At 43.2% G+C, this 14,347-nt stretch overlaps 1 protein-coding gene across 1 annotated transcript in view; it reads right to left on the reverse strand.

Annotated features, from left to right (window-relative positions):
- The window catches only part of LOC101932805 (amine oxidase [flavin-containing] A), a 52,019-nt gene that overhangs the window by 10,922 nt on the left and 26,750 nt on the right, over positions 1-14,347 (reverse strand). Inside the window, exons 4-6 of the mRNA XM_005301773.5 lie at positions 4,830-4,934; positions 3,510-3,601; positions 498-639 (exon numbers count right to left, since the gene is read on the reverse strand). Of these exons, the coding sequence (XP_005301830.1) occupies positions 498-639; positions 3,510-3,601; positions 4,830-4,934 (339 nt within the window). The remainder of the gene's footprint in view (positions 1-497; positions 640-3,509; positions 3,602-4,829; positions 4,935-14,347) is intronic.

Genomic DNA, 14,347 nt, shown 5'->3' on the forward strand with positions numbered 1-14,347 from the left:
ATGAGAAGATCAGGGTCAGATTTTCAAGTGCACAGAGCCCACAAAAAAGGCCAGATTTTCAAGAGTTGTTTTGAGTTAACTAATCAAGTTATCCAAGTACACTTTTCACTACGCTTATATTTAGTTTGAAGTACACTTGCTTTGTATGCTTGAAAGACGCTCATACATTCAATGAGAAATGACCATGGAAACCAAAATGGCAGATATTACAACAGCAGCAAAAAAAAAGAACTATGTTGAAGAGATGTGGGGAGGGAAGTTAAATAAATTGTCCTGATTTAACTTGAGGCCTAGATTGATTAGATGCCACATTGTACAGAGCTCCCATAGATGATAATTTGACACTTCCAAACACATATTGAACTCTTGCACTGTGTAAACTGATTATTCATCTTTTCATTAACTGCAGAGAATGTGTTAAGTTTGTGCAATGGAAAGGGAACACCACACTTGTTCATTATGGTCTCAAGAAAGGAAACATGTATGACATTCTGTACCTGCCCCCCATTGGTTACGGAAAATATCCTAGTTGTCCCCCCACACAGCTTCAAGTACCACAGGAACCAGAGAGCAGAGACCTCATGTGGCTCAGAGGTAACATTGATGTTCACAAAGAGAGTAGCAAACTCTCTGGCAGTTCTGTATGCAAAATAAAAGCAAAGACAACAGGGTTAGGAAGTAGATATTAGAGCTGGGTAAAAGTTTTTGGATAATTAGTACATTCACCAAAAATGCATTTTTCAGGACCCTGAACCAAATCACAAATTCAGGTTGAACTTAATAGTTTCAGCTGAAAAAAAAAAACGATTTTTTTTTGCAAATGTCAAAATGTTTTGGTTTTGACGTTTTGTTTTGGAACTACACTTTCAAAATGAAATATGATTTCAAAACAATATTTAAAATATTTAATTGCACCTGAACAAAATGTCTGCGTTTTTTTTTGTTTTGGTGAGAAAAACCATAACAATTCGATTTTGGTTCAAAACAGGTTTTGTTGTTGTTGTTAGCCATTGAACTTAAATTCAATTATTCACTAAACTCTAATACATATTACTTTGCTGTTGGCTATTAGTTTTTCATTATTATCTTTAAACAAGGTTATTACCCAAAAGCGCACAGATCATTTTTGCTCAGTTCAATTTTTGGCCTGTAGAAAGGACTATTTGAATACGTTTATATGAACCTCCCTACCATTTACCCATTCTTATTTACCCTGCTTCTTAACTAGTTTCCCAGTTGCCACTATTGCCACAAAACAAATATTTTTCTCAACAGGAGATGCATTTGATAGCCAGTTAGTGGAGGTCTTCTGCCTTTCTCCTCCATGGGGAGCTCATCAAGTACTCCACTCCCATGGTTTGATACGTCCCTGGTAGTTTAAGGAGTACATTTCCAAGGCCACTCCTTACTTTCTCACGTCACTGCAATAAATTTTATTGCCTAGTCAAATTTAAGTTCGGCAACGTACAGCAACGGCAGCAATCATAGTAAATATATAAACACAGGGACAAATTCCCTGCTGGTGTAACACCACTGAACACAACATTCACCTGTATTTCACTTGTGATTTGTTAATTAGTATATACTAAGTTAGATCATTTATGAAAGATAATGAAACTTTATCTGGAAGCACTTTGACTAACAGAGAGAATCTCTATTGATTTGCTGAGGTAACCAACTTAGCAAGCTATCTCTGATGGAATATGTAACTTTTGAACTTTTACAGCCTTTTCTTCCTTTGGTTCTGAGGGTAGATTTATTTTCTTAGGCATGCACTTTACTTGCCTTTACAAGTTATTGGTGTGGATCTGAAAGCACCCAGCATGCAGAAAGATCAGTTTCCTACTTATAATACTACCATTCTGAACAGCAGCTAGGAAACTTTGATTGGTTTGAAGGGAATAAAGCAGAGAAAGTTTTGAGTTTTTGAACATATCTCAGCTCAACATCCCTATTAAGATTACAAGAATCAGCAATAGAATCCGTTTTGTTCACATTGCACAGAAGCACCGTAGCATACAGATTATTATAAATCTAGTACTGCTTATACATCTGTGAGTTATTGACTTAGAAGCAAGTCCATTTGGTGTAGAAAGGGTTGCTCAGAATTACTTGTATAGACTATAACAGTGGTTCTCAACCCATTATGGGCTGCATAAGCAGCTCTCTGTGGGTTATGTGGGCCACATCCACGTGTGTGTGTGTGTGTGTGTATACACACACACACACACACAACCTGTATGGCCCTGGGGATATCACATGAGCCGCAGCTGTGTGCTGATTGGGCTGCAGGTTGAGAACCACTGGACGACATGGATGGGCAGACAAGTGGCTTATAAAATTAACTGTATGGAAAATATCATGCAATAACGATCAGGACAGAAACCAAGTGGCCATATTCTGTAAGACTTAGAGCAGGAGAAGGATTCGGAGAAGCACAATACCTTGAGGGAGAAAGTAGTCTGAAATCCTTGATATAGTACTAAAAAGTAGTAAGAAAGAAAAGGCAAACAGTGCTGAGCTGCCTAAATAAAAGGTACTGTACTAAATATAGAGGAGGAAGCTATTCTAGTACAGTGTAAGGGAATGGCACAACAAGGTGGGATATGTTTAATAAAGTCTACCTGGTTCTGTTTGCTTTATTATAGTGAGGATTCTATGAAATGGGGAAGGAAGAGCAGACCACAACTGGAGGTGTTGACTCCACATCCATGCAGTGGTGTTTTTATTCACATAGCACCTGGAATGTGCATAGCATTTTATAGACAAGGAAAAGACAATGCCCATTCCCACAAAAGCTTACAGTCTAAGATGGTGCTGCCAGGTGCCGAACTCCCAATGGGAGTTGAGGTGCTCAGTTCTCACAGGAGACGCTCAGCTCCTTGCATGTTCAACTCTCTTAACCTGCCCTCAAAGACCATCTGCTGTAAAACCCATATATCATTTTTATTTATGATGTTTGGGCATGTTCTAATTTGTCAATTTTTGTATATACCACACCGCCAAAAACTACCCTAGTTGTGGCCTCACTAATGCTGAACAAAAAGAAACAATCATTTAACTTGTTTTACATGGGGACTTCTGTTGAGACAATCTAGTATCACATTTGCTGCCTTTGTGACAGCACAGCACTGTTAATGCGTTCAATTTATCATCCACTATACCTTTACAACCTTCCCTCTTCCTACTGTCTACCCAATTATCCTCTATTCTTTGCTTGAGCATTCAATTATTTCTTCATAGATTAGCCACCTGGCCTTTGTCCTTACTGAATCTCATTTCAGTGATTTCAGAAACTTCTAATTTGTCAGGCTCATTCTCTATTTTTAACTCTCTCCTCTTAAGTGATTACAATCCATTTTCCCTTTGTGTCATCTGCAAAACTGTAGTCTGACCTGACCCACTTGAAGTCAATAGGAGCATGATCAAGACCTCCGTAAGTGCCCTTTACACCCCATCATAGAATGGGCCAAGGAAGCTAGAGGATTTTAAAGTAAAATGTTATCTACTTGGTCCAGCAAATTTTGTCAGCCAGCTCTTTCATTGTCATTTTGTCCCATTCTGCAGCATGTGGGGCCGTCCAGGGGGCATCAGCAGGGATCTACAAATGAAGGCAAAATATTAAACTTAGTGCATAGTATATTACTACCTAGTCATATTTAGTTTGCAGCCCCAGGCCTGCTAATATAATGGGTCAAATTTGCTCCCACCTACTGGTACACTGGTGTAAACCTGGACTCTCTCTGTTTCTTCAATAGATACACTCTTGCAAACCCAGAGTATACGTGAGGGCAGAATGTGGCCTTTTATGAACACGGTAAAACTGAACAACACATTTAATGATGAACTGCTGCCTACAAGTCTCAACACAGGAATGCACTACTGTTTATTTGAATCTTGTCAAAAGAAAGGTATTAGAGATTTCTGGGAGAAAGCATGCAGTATAGGTACATCATAATGCATGTACCTGATCCTGCAAAACCTTACACGTGAGTAACTTGTCCTTGTGTTAGGAAAGTTATAGATTGGCCCCCCGTTCAGTAGTAGGGTTATGAAACAGTTGACAGATATTTGAAAGTTTGGAATCCTCTGCAGGGATTTTTTTGCACAGTGGATGGTCAAGAATTTTAAAAGTTCCATTTCTGAAGCATTTACAAATTTTGATTTTAAAAATATCACCACTGTGAACTAGCCATCTTATATACATCAATATAATCATAACAGGTATTTCTAGGGAGAGATAGTAAGCCTCCCCGCCCCTTCCTCCCGGCCCCCAACTCCTGGCATGGCCTTCCTGGACCTTCAGTAGGGGTAAGCAAGTGCTAAGCACATCCGCTGCTTTGCCCCATCCTTGAGCACGTGGGCAGAGTCTTGACTTCGCCTCTTTCCCAATACATTGGACAACACATCTGTGCCACCACAGGAGGTAGTACTCCCCTACTGGTCTGGATTAGTAACATATTGCTATTCTCCCCAAGCCAGGCAGGAATCTTACCTCTGTGACGTACAGTGCTTTTCCTGGGGCCCTGCAGCTATACCCTTTATAAAGTGTAGACTGTCTAAACACAGTCTAGTCCTCCATGGTCCAGGGTTTGACATTTTTAAAAGTCCTTTAGTAAAAGAGCACATTTCAGCCTCCAATCTTTAGCCATAAAATCACTTCTACCCTTTCAGTGTATGTGCCCTGATATTGTTCAGTGTTTGTGGTTGTTGTCTGACATGCCATATGGGAATTCTGAAAGGGTTTTTCTGAACCTATTCCCTATGACACCAAGACCGATGGTGTAATCTCATAATAGATATATATGCAGTCCACATTTATATCATACCTCTTTCCCCATTTCATTCATTGTCCTCCACAGATTGTTATAATCCAGGTAAATTATGGGATTCCATACTGGAGGGAATGCACCCCGGAATGGGTAGGACTTCCCCTGAAATGCACAAATAAAGGTAACCAACTGAGATACAACACAGAAAATGGATCAAGGCTTCGCGGCAGCACAAATTAAACAGAAATTGCAATTACCAAAGCAATATTATAATTAACTTTCAACCCAAAAATTCTTTGTAAATGAATCCTGGGCAAATTTCTGCTGTGAGAAATGCTGATCAACAAGTAGGTCAGGTGACAAACAAGAAAACCAAGTTGTCTTAATTGGATCCCAAAATTCAGTTTTTGTAGCATCTGGTTTCAGATAATAGAGCAGATTTCAGCCAGGCCTGAGGGTTTGTCTACACATAAAAATAATCTGGAATAAGGTAGGGTGTGACTTTAAAATAGATTAGCGATTCCTGATTAACTCCATGTATAGATGCTCTTACTCCAGAATAAGAATGTCTTAATGCACAAAATAGCCACACACCGGAAATAGCTATTCTGGAATAACTCCTCAGGAAGACAAGTCCTAAATGTTAAGTATTCCTTGCTGCTAAGCCTGTTACTGATGGTTGAAACTGAGACAATTTGGTGGTTCACACTGAGCAAGCAACCAAAAGTTTGGATAAACTCTAACTAAGCTTCAGAACTATCTGAATATCTTTGACTGCAGTCACCAATCATCAGTCACTAGGCTTAGAAACTTGGCCATATTCCTTTGTGATCTGATGCATCCTGAGACAACACTAGCATCAAACAAATTCTATACTAAAAACAAACCAACACAAAAAAACACCTCTAGATGTTTTTGGCTTCAGAAAATAATTCTTGTTATGAATACATACAAAAATGGATATGCCAGGAAACTGCTGCAGCTATACAGGCTACTTCAGATGACCCCGGGAAATAATTAAAACGAAAGTACATACAAGAAATGACATACATTTGAACAGCTGGTTCTCTTGACAGCTCTTATCTGGAGCTGGATCAACAGCCAACATTTTTTCCTCACCAAATCATTTTGAACCTGCTCCTGCTCCTATTGAAATCAATGGCAAAATTCCCACTGACTTTGTGTTGTATGGGTGTGCCCCCTCCTAACACCAAAACCCTACAAAAGGCCATTTCACCATCCGAGTTGGTGAGACTAGTAAAGAAGCCAAACGTCAAGATTTAGGGTCAAATTATGGCTGTCCTAGTGTAGATGTACTGAGATGGGAGGGTACAGGAGGCAGCTATAGTACTGCACAGGGAGGGTGGGGTGGGCTCTCCTGGCATACCCAGTAGCATTTTATCCCTCAATAAGGTGTAGCCATGATCCTTCTATCTCCACACAATGACTTGAGGCCAAAGGGCTGCTCTGGGATGGGATGGGGAATGTGGGCTATACCTTTGCCCCAATTGTAGCAAGAGCTGGTTAGTGAAGGGGGGGAGAGATAGCTCGGTGGTTTGAGCATTGGCCTGCTAAACCCAGGGTTGTGAGTTCAATCCTTGAGGGAGCCATTTAGGGAACTGGAGTAAAAAAAACATGCTCTCACAGCAAATCTAGGAGGTACAGTGCCAGCTCCTGGCCCAGCTAGGTATAATGCCTGGAGCCACTGTCACCTCCTCCCACTCTCAGTGCTGCTCAGGCTCCAAAAGTCCTTAAGGTTTTGATTTTTTTTCCAAATTATGTTGAGCAATTGAAACAGGGCTCACTCCCTCTGGGTACTGATATGAAACTTGTTTAGCTCAGAGTTCTTTTGTACACATTCTCAACCATCTGGGCCACAATTTCTCTCCCATCTTTTTTAGGAGCGAGTGGGGTGGGAATTGCTGCCCATAATCTCTTCTCCACATCCCTCCAATGTGGCTGCAGTATGTGCACTTGCTGCTACTAGAATAGAATGAATGCTCCCATGAACCAGCTGCAAGGTAGTTATTCGGATCAAGACAAACTGCTTCCTCCTTCTCTTTGGGCAGCAGCTCTAAAGTGGAATTTGGAAGAGAACAAGCTGTGCTGTAGGATGGAGCAGATACAAATGGATGGAAGCTGAATCATGATGTACTGGCTAGTACAGCAGAAGTCCTAGCTTGGTAAACTTATACTATTCATAATGGATAAATGCGATACGAAGTATAACCACAGTTATTTGATTTTTTTAAAATCTTTCTTACTGCTTTGTTTAAAAAAAAAAGTTATCATACTCTGCATTTGTGGAGCTTAACTATCATTAATCAGGACTCTAGATGCCTCTCACACACATACTCTCACCATAAAACAAAGTGATTGTAACTGAAAGGCAAAGGGCAAGGTCTAAGTTCACTATCTCACTACCTTAAAGATTAATTATTACTGAGGCTACAAAGCCAGGTATTGCAACGCAGAGGTCACAGCGAGGGAACGGGCAGAAATAAACTCTCCCTTCAGAATGAATGACAATATGAAAACTTCCCACAGCTCTATCTGCTGCACGAATAGAAGGTGGAACAAACCTTACCCAACTCTTAGCTACAGAAAGCCAAGATAGAGACAAGAAGGAGGTACTCTCTCTTTGAAAGAAGCTCAGTTTCTGTTTACCGTGTAATAAAGACCCCTCTTCACACAACCTGGCAATATGGGTACTGAACTTCCATTGGGAATGGATTAGCAAACATACAACACCTCACATTTTAAGCCTATTTTACTCAATCCCAGAAAGTGTGTGTTTGTTTTTTTAAGTGGTAGAGTCACTTTTGTGAAAGTAGTTTCAAAATAAGTCCCTCCCACCCCTTATTTAAACCAAGGCACTCCTTTATCAGTGTCCACTGCAAGAGCCAGATAATACTAACTCACAGTAACTCTAGTATAGGCCTTTTCCCAAAGCAGCTCTGCCAATGTTAGCTGTTGATTCAATTGAATTAGGCAGCAAAATGCTCAGATACTCCAAAAACCTCTGCTCTGATTCACTGCAGTTAACTCTGAACGTGACAGAGAGAATCTGCACGCTCTCTAGCCATACTGGCTGCGTCTACACTAGTGTTCTCCTGCACATTTCCCACGGCTGCACTAGCCCCAGTTCAGCTCCACTGGTAGGCACACTGGTGCTAGAGCTAGTGCTGACTGGCTGCCAGTATTTTAACCACCATATAATGTAAGCCTGCTCAGAGCAAGTCTAGAAATGTTTAGCGTTATTTCTGACACTCATTTCTTCTTTTATTATCTACTATTATTGGTATTGCAGGATAGTGCCTAGGAGCCGCAGTCTCAGACCAGGACCCCATTGTGCTAGGTGCTGTACAAACACAGAACAAAAGGATAGTAGTCCCTGCCTCACAGAGCTTACGATCCAAACACTGAAATTATTGTGCTTTTATTTATTTTCTGTTGCTAAACTGAGGCAATAGCACTGGCTTGATATTGAACAGCTTTTGGTAACTGATTGGAATTTTAATGGTATTTGGGGGGCCAAATCCTGGGCCCTACAAAGTCAATGACAACATTTCTATTGACATTGGTGGGCTGAGGATTAGACTTTGGGTGAGGTTTTTGATCAGCAGCTCTGAAGACTAACTTCTTCTGCGGACCTACAGCACTGAGAGCCTGAGCAGGGAGGACCAGCTACACCAGCACAACTAACACCTATGGTGTGTGTGACTTGCCTTTGAATCCAGACAGAGCTCTGGCACAGAAGGAATGCTTCCATGCCCTACCCTGGATGTGACAAACTGGCTCTCTAAAGAAAGTAGCAGAAAGGATCACTGGGGTTCTTTATTTACTTCCTTTCACCTGCTAAACTCTAGCGATTCTAATCACAGGGGCTGGATCTTTCCCTCAGAATTACTCCATTGTTCCCCACAAAGAAAGATAGAGGTGTGGCTGGGTAGGTGTGTTGCTGGTGACTTCTACAGCAATAACCTTCCTGGCCGGCCTGGACCCTGTGGAGAGACCTCAGGGAAGTCTGGGATCTGTAGATGGCGAAATGATGTGGTGTGTTCGGGGGGGGGAGGGGGGAAGAGTCAAGCGGGATGCACCTATTACTCCCCTCAAACCAATGAATTAGAACAGTGGACAATTAATACTGTGTGAGGCTGCGTTCTTCTGTGCCAGGGAAAGCAAGTTCAGGAGGAGTTAGATCCTGGAGGAAGCAGCAGCTGGGGAAGTCCTTGACTACATGGCTCCAATGGAGCCACACTGCCAGGGAGATGGTGGGGCTGGGGATTAGAGGTCCCTAAATCTGGCATGTAGACACAGGACTTCCGTGCAGATGGCCTGGGCCTACTGGAGACCTCAGGAGATCTGTGGAGCATGCGTGACCGGGGAGGAGGGAAGCTGCTACTTCAACCCAAAGGACTGATGCTAGGAAATCTCCAAGGGGGAAATCATTGATCTATCTATGCAAATGCTTATCCTGGTGCCCATCACTGTAGTTTCTGAACATCTTCCATCCCCATGCCACCTTCTTGCATGGGTGTTTCCAGGGGAAGGGGGGAATCCAGGCTAAGTGGTTATTGGCCCAAGAGTTTACATAACTGCTTTTAAAATTTGCCACATCCCAAGCAAGGCATCAGTGGAGTCTTTGTTCTTTACAGAAAGGTTCATTGCAGTGAGCAAGGGTTGAAGTTCTCATTTTTATACTAGTTATAATGTTCTGGGTGGATTACCTTGAACTACTGTTTCCTTAACTGAAAAGCAAATAACCTACTGGCTTGGCTCCCGTGCTAACAGTCTGGCTGCCTGACTAACCCACAGAGTTTATTTAATTTTTCTTTCCCTAGGGTGTTGAACACTTCCTACTGACTTTTAATCCTGCTGCCTGCTTGACTTAGTTACCTCACACCAAACAAAAGAAAACAAACAATCTGATGCTCCACAGCTCAATGCTTAACAAAAGCAATTTGGAGAGAAGGTCTCTGTTAGAGCTGCACTGTGCACATACAGGGCTAAACGGTGGCATTTAGCCCTGGGTAGAATGCACTTTGGAGCCATCTCACCCCAAGCAAAGTTCAGGGAAATGCAATCCCATCCTGAGCTTCAAGATGTGCAAGGGAAGTGCATAGCTGCACCCACCTTGAGGATGGCACGGCCTACTCCTCCTGTATGCTGATCTTGGGGGCGTGGAGGGGCGGTGGGCAGAGGTGTGTGTGTGTGTTTTGAAACCTGTCTCCTCCCCCACGCCTCCTTTGGGGCAATGTGCACCCCGGTGGTACCTAGAAGGAGCAGCCCCTATGCTCCCCTGAATGCAGGGACTGAGACTGTCCTTGGGCCTTGCACAATGCACACAGGTGGGGCTGGAGGGGTGGCTCCTTACGCCATCATGCCCTTCTTCCCAAGTGCTCATGCATAAGGGACAAGGACATTCAGATTTAGAATGTCTGTCGTTCCCCTTATTGGATCTGATTCTGCAGTTCACAAATCTCTACACAGACTTGCTCACACCCTCACCGGCTGCACTTTCATCTTTTATTAGGATACATCCACACTGGTAGCATGCTTCCCCGTGTATGGAAACAGACATGCTGGTTCTGCTTGAGCTAGTGCACTAAAAAGTAGCTAGGGGCAGTTTGGGCCGCGATTTGGGCTAGCTACCAAAGGATGTACCCAAAAGGTCTGGGAGGGTTTGTATTCAGGCAGCGAGCCTGAGCTGCCACCCATGCTACCCCCAGCTACACCACTATTTTTAATGTGCTAGCTTGAGCAGAGCTAGTGTGTGTCTGCGTACCCGAGTTGGGAAGCATGCTCCCAGCTGCAGTATAGACGTATCCTTAGTTTGGAGGAAGCAGCTCTATATAAGATACCATGCTTTACATACAATCGATTGCCATTTGCCAGAAGTTCATATGCCTTGAAAATGCTGAGTAAATGCAGCACAACCAAATTAAAAAAACAAAACAAAACAAAAACTGGTTTTGTATATCAGTGTGAATGCTGCAGACAGACACAAATAGGTTGCACATTTTGTAAGAGGAGCTTCAGTTAACACCACAGCAAGGCACCAACTGTTACAATTTCTAGAGGCTCCTGTTCTACTGACATTAAAGTGAAAATAGAGGATAATGGGACTTTCAAGGAAAGTAGCAGATATCAGACCAAAAAAAAAAAAAACCACTGTCAACCAAATCTGTGAAGGATGAAGTCCCCCTATTCCCCTTCATTCCTAAAACACTCTTAATGGCGATGGGAGACAATAAATAAAGAACAGTCTTGCTGGAAAGATAGCTTAGTAGCTAAGCAAAATCTACATACCAAAACCAAATATATTTAGTGTTTCAGGATATGAACTGGCTTTTGACTCATGTTGGTTGACATGGTAACAAGTGGTGTTCTTTCTATAGAAAAAGGGAGAACAAAAAATGGGAAAAGACAGACAGACAGCAGGTTTGGGTTTGGATTTTTCAGGTACACCGTGGCTGCAAAGGAAATCCATCTACCAGTGAAAGCTCATGGTTCTTTAAAAGTGCAATTAGTAGAATACACTTTAAAAATTCCTCCCCCAGAAAGAAGTTCACAGAATGTCTTGGAGTACTTTAAATCCCTTTAGTTGCTTCCTAGCTAAATTCCCTTGCTTCTAAATTAAATGATTCCAAGCGATATTCTAGAGCAAAGCCTCCTGACTCATGTGGGAAATTGCCGAATAAAAAAAAAAATCTCTGAATCTGTGGTGGGGCATGAATGGTTGAAACTGTCACAGCAAAGTCTAAAGCTGGCTTGGGCTTCTTGAACAATCTGTCCATTCCCCTCTCTGATCTCAGCACAGTTGGAATGTGAACTTCAGAGACAAGCACTTGGGAATGGAGCTCCCTGTTTAACCACAACTAAACAAACAGTGTGACAACCCTTAGCTGATAGAGAACCTATATTATAGTTAAAGAGAAATGTTTTCAATCTTTCCTCTGAGTGCTTTCCGTTCAAATGTGGAACTTGGTAGCAAACCCACAACTGACAATTAATTAACCTGGTAATTTACATAGCAAATATTTTCCAGATGAATAAAGGAATTTCATGCCCATAATTCTATGTATCAAATAGTCTGCTGACCAACTCTACATTTTCTGGGATTTAGATTCCGGTAGTACCTACAATGTGCTAGGTGCTGTCCACACCCATGAAGACACAGCCCCTACCCTGAGGAGCTCATAATTTAAGAAGCCAAGAAACATATGAATGGGAGGGAGAGGGAGAAAACATACAAGCAAGTGTGAAAAAACGGGACAGGGCATGGGGGTAGGGGTAATAGGAGCCTATATAAGAAAAAGACCCCCAAATCGGGACTGTCCCTATAAAACCGGGACATCTGGTCACCCTAATATATATTGCCTTGAATGCCCCTCAACCTAGTCAATATTAGGTAGCTATCTTCTTGTACGCATCACAGGAGAAATGGATTTTGAGAATGGATTCAAAGGGAGATAGTGTAGATGTCATCTGAGAATGTGATATAACACAAAATACCAAGGGAATAAAGAAAGAGAGTAATGGATATCCCAGGGGAAAAAAGCAAGCAGTTGAGGGCTGGAATTGCGGGGAGGGAGAGAGAAATAGACCAAGCTGTCAGGTTCTGTCCTAGTGTTTATGTACCTCCCACAAAGACAAGATTGATATGTCTGAGATTGATATGTCTGAGATTGATATGTCTACTCTTGGAGCTTGGGGTATGATTCCCAGCTCGAGGAGACATACTTGCACTAGCAGTCATTGAGCTAGTGCACTAAAAATAGAATGCAACCACCACAGTGCAAGTGGCAGGAGGGGCTAGCCACCCTGATTATGTGCCTGTCAGAGACTCATGGTATGTACTTGGGTAGGGTTACCATATCTCATAAATAAAAAAAGAGGACCCTCCACGGGCCCTGGCCCCGCCCATTTCCCCACCCCTATCCCCGCCCCAACCCCGCCCCTTCCCCACCCTAACTCCGCCCCCTCCTCCCTCCCACTCGCAGCCAGGGGGAAAGGGCTGCCCCAGTGCTACCGGCTTCAGGGTTTGCCAGGCAGCCCCCAGACCCTGCGCCCCCAGCTGGCGCTTCCCCAGCGCAGCTGGAGCCCGGAAGGGGAAGCGCCCAGCCGGGGGCGCAGGGTCTGGAGGCTGCCCGGCAAACCGTGAAGCCGGTAGCGCTCAGGTTTTGGGCAGCCCCTATGCCTCTGGACCCTGCGCCCCCAGCCGGGCACTTCCCCTCCCGGGCTCCGGCGGCGCAGGGTCCGGAGGCACGGGGGCTGCCCGAAGCCGGTAGCGCTCGAGCAGCCCGGCTCTTAAACAGAGCCGAAGAGTCGGGGAGGAGCAGAGACGCCATTTTCCCGGACATGTTCGGCTTTTTGGCAATTCCCCCCGGACGGGGGTTTGACTGCCGAAAAGCCGGACATGTCCTGGAAAAAGAGGACGTATGGTAACCCTATACTTGGGGTAACTAGCCCATCTTGCCACTCTCACAGCCACAGCTACATTCTATTGTTAGCATGCTAGCTCAATGAGAGCTAGCACAAATATGTCTCCTTGAGGTGGGAATTACATTCCCAGCTCCAAGTGTAGATGAACCCAAGGTTACATGAGACAACCAGTTATGGGTGGGATCTTTGTGCTACAGTGCAACGCTGAATGATGATACACTGAAGGAGGACAAGGAGGAAGGGGAACCACTGATAGAGAAAGGAAGCAGCTTCTGATTGTTTTCTCTTTCCAGCCCCTGGAATAGCAATCCTACTGGAGAAAGGGGGGCTTTATTTATTTAGCACCTAAGGCAGTCGGCATGTTAAGAACTTAATCTGCTTTCTGTTGCTCTGTTCTGAGATTTCAGGAGCCTCACATATAGAAGAAAGGTAGCTCAGCAGGATTGCAAGGCCAAATCCAGGACTAGCCCTCAGCATGTAGGGTAGTTGACAAACTTGTAATTCTGCTTCTTATTCAGGAACACACTTCTACAACAAAGAAAGCTTATGGGAGAAGCATGGCCATTAGCTAAAGCACGCTTAATGAAACCTGGGACAAAGAAATCTGGATCTACAGTGTCAAAATGGATTTAAGATATGAATTCATTTATCCTATTAGAGGCTCTTAGCACACAGAGGACAGGCAGAGCCATTTAAGAAGCAAAGGGGCCCATATTTGAGTTTAAATTAAATACAGTAGGCTAGATGGTCAAATAGTGCCATCAGCATAGCTTGATTGAAGTCAGTGGAGCTACACCAATTTACAGAGGCTGAAAATCTGGTCCAATTTGTTTTGTAAGCAGTGTAACAGAAGTGGAGCTGCTATGTAATAACCTAAGAATATTGAGATGTAATAATGCTATAAATACTGTAGGAGCTGATATGTAATAATCTAAGAATATTGAGATGACAATTTTAGGAACACTGTATGTGAGCTGCTCAGTGAGGGGAAGTTATTGTGCAATTGGGTTAAGACTTTCCTGTATGAATGTACTGAGCTAGCTTAAGTGGGGACTGGGGGGGAAAAATAAATAGGAAGAAGACAATGGCCCAGATATGGACACTCCAGCACACACTTGCAAGGCAAT

This window comes from Chrysemys picta, chromosome 1 (assembly GCF_011386835.1).
Source record: "Chrysemys picta bellii isolate R12L10 chromosome 1, ASM1138683v2, whole genome shotgun sequence".
Taxonomy (NCBI): Eukaryota; Metazoa; Chordata; order Testudines; family Emydidae; genus Chrysemys; species Chrysemys picta.